This window comes from Meriones unguiculatus, chromosome 14 (genome assembly GCF_030254825.1).
Source record: "Meriones unguiculatus strain TT.TT164.6M chromosome 14, Bangor_MerUng_6.1, whole genome shotgun sequence".
Classification (NCBI taxonomy): Eukaryota; Metazoa; Chordata; class Mammalia; order Rodentia; family Muridae; genus Meriones; species Meriones unguiculatus.
In genome coordinates, this window is record NC_083361.1 from 84,030,962 (window position 1) to 84,041,064 (window position 10,103).

At 43.4% G+C, this 10,103-nt stretch overlaps 1 protein-coding gene across 16 annotated transcripts in view; it reads right to left on the reverse strand.

Moving 5' to 3' along the window:
* Window positions 1–9,054, reverse strand: part of Emsy (EMSY transcriptional repressor, BRCA2 interacting) — a 71,694-nt gene extending 62,640 nt beyond the window's left edge. For all 16 annotated transcript variants that reach the window (XM_060367619.1, XM_060367615.1, XM_060367621.1 and 13 more), the window contains exons 1-2: window positions 8,940–9,054; window positions 7,192–7,300 (exon numbers count right to left, since the gene is read on the reverse strand). In XM_060367619.1, the coding sequence (XP_060223602.1) occupies window positions 7,192–7,261 (70 nt within the window). In that variant the 5' untranslated portion in view covers window positions 7,262–7,300; window positions 8,940–9,054. The remainder of the gene's footprint in view (window positions 1–7,191; window positions 7,301–8,939) is intronic.
* Window positions 9,055–10,103: the final 1,049 nt, after the last annotated feature.

Here is a 10,103-nt window from a genome sequence, read left to right on the forward strand (position 1 = left end):
TCAGTGAGCTGAGGAAGAAAAATGGAGAGTTGGAGGACAGCAAGGGATATGGAGCAAGAAACTGACTCAAAGGAATACAGGCAGGAAAGGTGACTTGGTTGGTAAAGTGCTTGCGACAGATGCAACAGCACCTGAGTTCCATCCCCAAAATCCACTTTAAAAAAGAAAAGAGAAGACTGGAGGGTGGTGGCACACACCTTCATCTCAGCACTCTGGTGGCGGAGGCAGGTGGATCTCTAAGTTCGAGACCAGCCTGGTCTACAGAGTGAGTTCCAGGACAGCCAGGGCTATACAGAGAAACCTTGTTTTGAAAACACCGGGGGGTGGGGGGAGGAATATATGGTAGTCATCATGTCATCCCAGTGTTGAAGGAGGCAGAGAGAGACAGGAGGTTTCCCTAGGCTTGCCAGCCATTAAGCCAGCCTAGCCTACTGCACTGAAGAAGTTCTTGTACGCGACAGACCCTACCTAAAGACTTATCTTGAAAAAAAATTTAATTTAAAAATTAAAAAGATGGATGACGGCTGAGAATCAACATTTGAGGTTGTTCTGTTTTACACATGGATGTAAAAGATATGCAAACACACATTCATGCACACGTACAAAAGGGTACAAGCATACAAGCCAGATATGACAACACAAGCCTGTAATCCCAGTACTCAGAAGGCAGGAAGGTCAGAAGTTTGAGGCTAACTCAGGCTAAAGTTAAACACACACTCACACAAGCCAAAACATAAATACAAAAACAAAAGTCTGAGAGCACTCCCAACGAATTAAGCTCTCTTCCCACACCAATTCTAGGTTCTATCCTACTTTTGGTCAATGGCGCATCAGCAAAGGAGATGCAGATACTTGCTAAGTACTTGTACTGGTGGCCTTGCTCTGTAGAAGTCATAGCACTAACAAGCTGTGAAGAAACCCAGAAAGAAAGGTCACAAAGACAGGTCCCTCAGCTGTGACTGGAGCCATAAGAGAGGTCAGCCAACACCAACAAAGAAAATGAAACGAAGTAATAAAATGTTGGGATTTTTTTAGCCATTAACACTATGAAACAGATACAAAGGAGCAAAACAGAAAGGTGGAAATAAATGTTCAAATTAGAGGTATCTTTATGCTCATGTTGTTACAAATATTCGCTATCTGCCCAACAGAAACTCAGTGAATGTGGGCGAATGATAGATGTAAAACTGCAGACTGAAAACTAACCAATAAATAAACAGTAGCCTCACTTTGTTCATGGTACTCACAATTCTTTCAAAGGAAGTCTTTAACAGCTAAAGAGATGGCTCGACAGCTCAGAGCACTTGCTGCTCTTCCTGAGGATCTGGATTCAAATACCAACCCCCAAAAGCATCCGTACCTCCAGCTCCCTGGAAACCAACATCCTTTTCTGGTTTCCATGGTCCCCATGCACACACATGGTGCACAAACACAAATGCAGGCAAAATATCCACACATATACTATAAAAATAGAAACGTCTTTTTTTTTTGAGGAAGCCTTTCTGTAGAGGAATGGGCTGAGTAAATAAAGCAGAAATGAAATCGCCTGTGAACGCCCTGTATATAGAGTGTATACTGGATACTATGCAGACACTGCAGGGGAAGCTTTCGAAGAAGAAGCTTTGCTTCTCCAAAGGCAAAAAAGAAATATTCAGTTCCAAGAAATACATTTCAGCTATGATCAGTCAGAAGAGGATACAAAAATGGTACTAGGAATAAGCAGTGAGAAATTACTGTATTAAATGTTTATGTACCATTAAAATATTTATGAAATATTCTATTCAACAAATCAATTTTGAGTCCTAATACACATACACTGAAGAGTGTTAGGTCCTGATCTCGAGTATTTAACTGCAAAATACCAGTAACAAGTCATCAGGAAATTATGACAGTTTGCACATAGTGGTAGAGGCACAAGAAAAACACATCATCTGTTTTGAAAACACAAGCTTTAATCAGGAAAATAACTGTCCCTGTAGACACTGTGGGAGTGTGGGGGGTGAACTCCTGAAAAGGGAATAGAGAGCAAAAGAACTGAAAATGTGTCATGTCACTTCAGGAACTTCCAATAACAATAACTACTTTTTTGTTTTATTTTGTTCTGTTCTGTTCTGTTTTAAAGATGTTTCTCTGTGTAGCCTTGGCTGTCCTGGAGCTTGCTCTGTAGATCAGGCTGGCCTCAAGCTCCTAGAGATCCACCTGCCTCTGCCTCCCAAGCGCTGGGACTATAAAGGCTAGTGCTATCATGCCTAACTAACAATACTACTTTTAAGAGTTTTACATTAAAGGAAGTAAAATTATCTGTAATTGAATAGTCACTAACTGTCAAATCAAAGTACTAACAGAATATTATAAGACAGAGTACAGCCAGGTACCATCCTGCACTCTTGTAATCCCAGCACTCTGGAGGCAGAGGCAGGTGGACATCTATGAGTTTGAGGCCAGCCTGGTCTACAAAGTGAGTCCAGGACAGCCAAGGCTACACAGAGAAACCCTGTCTCAAAAAGACAGAGTAACAGGGAAAACGTTTAAACATTTGTAGGTATAAAACAAAGCCCCTATTCTCAAAATGTTTAAAATCAAAAGGATATGTGTTAAACAAATAAACTCCTATGAATGTTTTATTTCACAATGTAAGAGAACAGAAAAAAAGGGAAACAGAAGGAATCTCTGGTCAAACTAAGAGTTCTTTAATCCGAACCTAAAGACTTATTTGCTTGAACCCAGTAACTGATTGTAGAACTGGCAGAAGAAAAAGGTTTTACAAAATGCTTATGACAATAGCAATGTCATAAAAAGAAACGAGATCAGAGGGAGAAGGTGACTTGAGAAAAAGACAAAAACACTATTTCCATTTCAGGTTTTATTGTATTTTGAGATAGTCTTGTGCGTGTAGTTCAGACTAGCTATAAATATTGATCCTTTTGCTTCTACCTACTTGGTGCTGGAATTACAGGTATGTGTAACCAAGCCTGACTCAAAAACAAACTATTTCAAAGAAAATAGAATTAACTAAACAAATATGACAAACAGAGCTGGCAAGATGTCTCAGCAGGTAAAGGAACTTGCTACTGAGCCTGATCCTGATGACCTGAGCTCAATCCCCAGGACCCACATGGTGGAAGGGAAAAACTTGATTCCTGAAAGCTGTGGCCTAACCTCCACACTTGCCCATAGCATGTGTGCAAGATCTTGTGTGTTCACAGGCACACACACAAATAAAATGAAAAACAAAAGTTATTTAAAATGTAATTTTTCTTTTTAAACAGAGTCTTATCATATAGGGCTGACTGGCCTGGAATTCTCTATGTAGACTAGGCTGACTTTGAACTTAGAGAACTACTGCCTCTGCCTCTTGGATGCTAGGATTAAAGGCAGGTGCCACCACTCCTGGCTAAATGCATAAAAATTTTAAAATAACAAATATTTCTGACATTTCAAGTTTCATTTGAAGCTGAACTAAAAAGTCATGCACAAAATTAAGAGGTAGTAACATCTAACTCAAAACTGTGGCTATGAAAACATTATCTTGGCTACAAATTTCCCAGCATTCCTGCAAGAAGTCCATTAGAACCTTTACTAACTTCCAATCTTTCTTTCATATTTGTTGACAAATGTTTATGAGTTTCCTGAGATTATCTCAAACATTATTTAGTTTCTGGTGCTATTTTTGGTGATATTCTATTGTAGAGTTAATTCCAGTGACAGAAAATATAATGAAGCCGGGCAGTGGTGGTGCCAGCCTGGTCTCCAGTCCCCCAATTACTTGATAATTTAAATGTTTGGCATCTCACATTGAAACAATTTACAGTTGTTTCTAAAGGGACAAAGTTTTAAGCTAACAACACTTTTTTAAAATTTGCGTGTGTGTGAAAGAGGGAGAGAGAGGCAGGGAGAGAAAGGGAGGAAGGGAGGGGAATGTTGAGTAAGCTTGAACAATACCATGTGAGTGCAGGTGCCCAAAGCGGCCAGAAGCGGGCCTGAGATCTTGGAGCTGGAGTTACAAGTAATGAGCCACTGACGTGACTGCTGAGCTCTTAAGCCAGTGATTCTCAGCCTGTAAGTTGAGACTCCTTTGGGGCAGGATATCAGTTATCCTGCATATCAAATTTACGTTATGATTCATAATAATAACAAAATTACAGTTATGAAGTAGCAATGAAAATAATTTTGTACTTGGGGTCACCACAACATAAGGAACTATATCAAAAGTCGCAGCATTAGGAAGGTTGAGAAACACTGCTCTTAAAGATGGCATCTTCTCTAGACTTTGGACTTGGCACTAGTGTTTGACAATCATGATGGCAGCCGGATGGTGGAAGAAGTCTTTTAAGTTGCTATCCAGATCTGCTTCCTAAGTGTCAGTGGAGATAGCAGTGCCATGGGTGGTGGCTGTTTTCTGTAATATAGAAACAGCACTCCAGCAGCATCTCCCACACAGTCTGCCTTAAACCACAGACATTTTTATTGCTAGTTATTCTTTATTTTTATGCTGAACTTTTTTTCCTGCACCCTAAGTCTTTATTTCTTCCGTTTCTTCTGGGATGTCTCTTTTTTCTGTGCAAACCTGCTCGTCTAGCTTAAGAACATCACATGTCCTTAAGTGATGATCAATCTGATGTGGCAAAGGGAACCCGAATACATAGACCCTAAATTCTGTAACTGGTTCATCTTGGGTAATTCGTTTAGCTGAATATACTCAGGAACTGAGAATCTACATCTAAGTCCAAAGGGTTAAGATTACTCTCTACATTTCAAATGATGTGCAGTGTTAAGGTTATTTTTACGACATTGTGTCTGTTTCTCAGTTTCTCTCTTACTCTATCACACAAATAACTGAGACTCCTATTTGTTTAATAATAAGTTTCACAACACAATAGCTGAGCAGTTATTCTTAACCCTCTAAGTTAATCTGGTTCTCTCCCAGTGTAAATCCCAGAGATAGTTGCACTTTGAAGCTTTCTCTGCTGCAGCTCCTCTCCTGATATCACCTGGACCTCTGCATGTGTCTCAATCCCCTACTTCCTCTTCTAACTCCCCCTCCCCTGGCTGGCAGGAAGTCCAGCCCTATTCTCTCCCCTGCTCAGCTGTAGTGATTGGCTGTAAACTGCTTTACTGCCATCCCAGGGAACAACTGGGAAGCAGTGTTTACACAACACTGAGACAAGGGATTCTCAAAACAAGGACTGCAACCAGATATGGAGAATACAGAAATAAACATTTGAATTACACAATAACCTTACGCCTGCAGTGCAGAAAACAAAAGAAAACTTAGCACTCTCTTTATGAACTACAGATCTTGCAACTGGACCCGCTAATGTGCAGGGCATGCACATTATCCCTATCATGGTAACACAATGGCACACAATGCTTTTATAAAGTGGCAGCTTTCTAGTACCTGCTAGTTTTCCAGATGGCCTGGGCAGTTTCATGGGTGTTCACTCTTGAACACCAAAACCTTAACCTCTTGATTTGTGTGATTATATAGGGTTTTATGGTCAAGCCACTATCATACATCACCTCAAATCACTTATGGGGAAAGCTAGGGATAAACTTAGACTTAAAGGTTACAAACTTTATATTTAAACATAAACTCTTGAGTCAAGGTTCCCAAAACGCAGAAAGTCTAATTTACTGTCACTGTGTCTGTTCATCTAGTGTTTTTTTAAACTGAGAGAAATGGAGTTCAGTTTTATAACAGCAAGTTACATTAGTGCACGTGAACAGCCAAGGATCTTCAAAATAATGATGAAAGTTTGCATGCTAGCTTAAAAAACTGTCCCCCTCAAAGAACCATCTTCAAACAGCTAAAAAAAATGTTAAGTAGTTTGAAATCCTCAGAGTGGGGGAGAGACAAAGGGAGAAGAAGTTATTATTATCAGGTCCACAGTAGCTACAATTTTATCTGATCTACATATAGAAATTCACAACAAAGATTTCCTTTGAAGGAATACTTTAATGGCCTACAAATGTCTGAAAGTAACTGCTTTAAACACTATATTCTCAGATGTCAGCCACAATGATAGGCTTATTTAGTTAATATTCAAACACTACCAAAACACTAATGATCCTTTCCTAATTATTCTGTCACTTATTTCATTTCGTACTCAGGCTACAGTGGTAAATAAGACAAGGTCCTTCTAGTCTAAAACACCATTCTCACAAATTTTCCTTTTAAAGATTCCAATGATTGGAATAGCTCTTTTTCTCAACATTTCCAGGAATGACAGGTGGCTAACAGCATCCTACACGGATGGGGAAGACACTAGTTACTTATGCAGAACATACGCCTGAGCATTAGGATAGGCTTCTCTCCCTAAATGCTTGCTGAAAGGGCTGCTCCAACGGGTAAAAAAGAAGTATTAAATAGTCAAATTTAATTATAATGTGTATCTTATCAATTACATTAAGATTTAATCAGGGAAATAGGTAGCTTCCATTAACTTAAGACTCCAGAAAAAGCATATGATTTACACACACACACCTATGAAAGTTAGTAGTATCTCAAAATAAGACAAAAAAAAAAAAATCATACTGCCTAGAACAGCAGTTTTCAACCTGTGATCACAACCCCTTTGGTGACTGAACGATCCTTTCACAGGGGTTGCTTAAGACACAGATATTTACATTAAGATTCATAACATTAGCAAAATTACAGTTATGAAGTAACAACAAAAATAATTTTTTATGGTTGGGGATCACCACAATATGAGGTTGCAGCATTAGGAAGGTTGAGAACCACTATGCTATAGTCAAATACTGACCACATGACCTACTGTGAGTATCACCTTAGGTTTAAACTTCGTATATAAAAAGGGGGACCAAAACCAAAACCAATCAAAAAACATATATTTGGGGGCTTGAATATTACATGAGATGCTGACTAAGAACATAAAACCGCCAGGCTTCCCTTGTATCATAATTCCTGCATGTCATGTACAAATCAGTCTAGGCCCTGAGGAAACAGTGAGAAAGATGAGGGCTATACCCTCAACAGCCATGACCCACACAGAAAGAATAAAGGACCACAGAGAAATAGAAAACAGCAAAAATAAAACAGGTAGGCATGGCAGAGTGCGTTTATGGTGCCAGTACTTGGGAAGCTAAAGAAGGAGAATCGACACCATGCTGAAGACAGCTTGGGCTACACAGTGAGACCCTGTCTCAGAACAAAAACAAGAAAAATCATACCCAATTTTCGAAGAATCCGTTTGCATTCATCCCTGCTGAGATCCAAAAGGGTTGGCCACACAACAGGCATTGCTGCTTCTGTTTGGTAGCCCCAAAGAGCTTGTCCTCCCTATCAGAAGAAAAACAAATTGAATTACCAAACTATATGAAATAGGACACTCACTTGGAGATCCATCCACAGTCTACAAAGTAAGGCTGAAAAGACACCTCATTAGCATTTTCACCACCATGCTTTCCAGCTCCTGACAAATGAATCAAAGCACCATTTAAGAGCATACTGATCCAGCTCGGATTAACAGGAGAAAGGGCATGGGTTTTTGAGTCCAACACTTCTTGGTTCCAGTTCCAGTTTTTCAACATAATTAGTTGTTTCATCCTAGTGAATTGGCCTGTCTGAACCCAATTTGTATACATTAATAAAAAGAAAAAAAAATATTCCCACCCAGTTTGTTGTTATAAGTATTAGAAAACAGGGCATGTCAAGTTCTTTCATAGTGACTGGAATATGACTTGCCAAATAGATCCTGCCACCTGTGCAACCTTGGACAAGTGGCTTGACCTCTGCCAGTTTCCTTAACAATAAGGGTAGAGCATGTTATTATTGGGTAAACGGAACCCAATAAAGAACTCTTCTCTCAAGTTTTGGCAGTAAAATAGTCACAAATCCTGCAATTAGCAAAAGTTTAGATGCCTGGAATTTCGCACTGGGAATTCCCTTGTCTAGAGGGCGAAAAGACACAGAATTACTAATTCCCACACTACAGGATGAGCACACAGTAGATCTTCCTTAAACATCTGTTAAACTGATTAATGGATGGTTAGCAGGAGAGTAGAGTGAATGAATGAACGAGCCAGCCTAAGCGTCAAACACTAAACGGATAGAACTCTTCTATTTTGTTCCAGGCTCTAGTTGCTAACTCCAACTCTTGGCCTCAAGGGGAGCCCCCTTCCCCCTACTTCCCATCGTCCTCTGAGCTCAGAACCAACCCTGAGCAAGCCGAACTGAAAGGCGCGCCCCAGCTGGCAGGATGACATAAAGAAAGGGGGTGGAGAGGAGGAAGGGGCAGAGCTAGAGGAATCCGCTCGCTCCCCAAGCCAGTCCCCGCCTCCCGAGAGGACCTCAGAGGCGGCCGGCGACCATCCCCGAATCAGGCACCACGTCACGGCATCCCAAAGCATCCCCTCCAGCGAAGCCTACGGCGGGGCTGCACAGCAAAGGGAAGCCGGGCGGCGGCAGCCGGAGCGCGCTCCGGGGACCGGGGTCGCCGCGGCTCCGTCCCCCGCACAAGTGTCAGCAGGCAGCCCGCCCCGCCCCCTCTCCAAACACGCACTCCCTCAGAGCACCACAACAAGAGCCGCCGCCGGCTGCGAGCCCGCGCGGCTCCGCGCCGGTCCCAATGTCAAGCCCGCGCCCCCGCAGCCGGCAGCCGGTCTCGGGAACCCGGGGCAGCGTCCGCGCCGCGCGCTCTCCGCAGCAGGGAGGACAACGGAGGAAAGGCAGGGGAGCGGACAGCCAGCCAGACGGCCCGGAGCCACCCCGGGGCTCCCAGACCTCGACCTCCGGTGTCCCATCACCAGGCGTGCCGAGGTCCCCCTCAGTCCACTTGAGGGAGCCCCGCGATCCCGTTAGGAAACAACGGAGGATGGGGCTGACCGCCCCAAGCCGGGCTCCCCATGGCTGGCCAAGCGCTCCCCTGCCCTGGATAGCCTGCCAGCTCTTCCCAGGACCCTGCCTGAGAGACACCCACCTGCCCGGTCTTTCGGGGCTCATCTAAAATGCTCCTCCGCCAAGACTAGGGAACACCAGGAATTAGGTTTGTTTGCGGTGCCTCAGAAGGGGCAAGATGGCGACAGAAACCAGAGCGCAGGCGCAAGCGCGCGCGGCTCGCCGGGAGGTGTAGTTCGCCTTTCCCGCCTTTTGAGAAACGAGCACTCAAAAGCCTCCATTCGTCCTGTCCCTTTTTCTTTGCGTTTTGAAAGGAAAGGGCGGACGTCGCGGGGCCTGGTGGGAGGTGTAGTCCTAGTTCAAACTGCGTCCTCTTTCCCTCGCTACTTGCCGGTCACATGCGCAAGGAAGTCTGGGAGTGTAGTTCCTTTTCGCTTCAGTCTCTAGCTTCGCGCGCCTAGCCTTTGGTCTTTCCCAGCCAATCAGCTGCTCTCTCAGCCCTACGTGTGGCGTCACGCGCAGCGGTCAAAATGGCGTCAGTAATTGGAGCTGAGCTTCGACCTTTACTCTAGCGAGGTTAGGGATGAGAAGAAAACAGCTTGGTTCCTGATGAACGGTTGAGGATTGAGATCTGGTTCCTCAGACTATCGGGAGCAATCATCAGCGTCCTTCAGCCACCCAGACGACAATCCACGTTACAAGAACAGAGAGGACTTCACAGCGGCCCGTACCCTCTCCTCGGTGTTAAGCGTTGCAAGTCGAAAGGAATCCGAGCATTCTCGGTTTAGGGTTACGCCATGTGCGAAGTAGGAAAGGTAGTGATCTGTCGTGCAGTGTCTGGCAAAGGGGAGAAGGGCTTTACTTGAGGCACTACGACATGGTAGGTTCAACCTCAGCCTTTGTTGTTATTTACCACACAGTGTTGTGGAAGCCTTGTCCCCCTAGTTTACAGATGGAAAAGGTCGCAATATATTGTTACTTCGATTCGGAGAATCAAAGTTAAGTTCTAGTATTGTAAATCCCATCGAATTTTGTGGTGTCCTCCCTGTAAATGGAGAACTGTGGTAGCATCGCATGCTGTGAAGATGTACAAATCTAAAGGATTTGATGCATCCATCCTTCGGTTAGCAAATTCCCTTGAAAACTAGGGTAATCGCTCAAAGGTAGATTGCTTGTAGAGTGTGCTCAAGACCCGGAGACCTGAATTTGATTCCTAGCACGAAGAAGCGCGGGACGGACACACGAC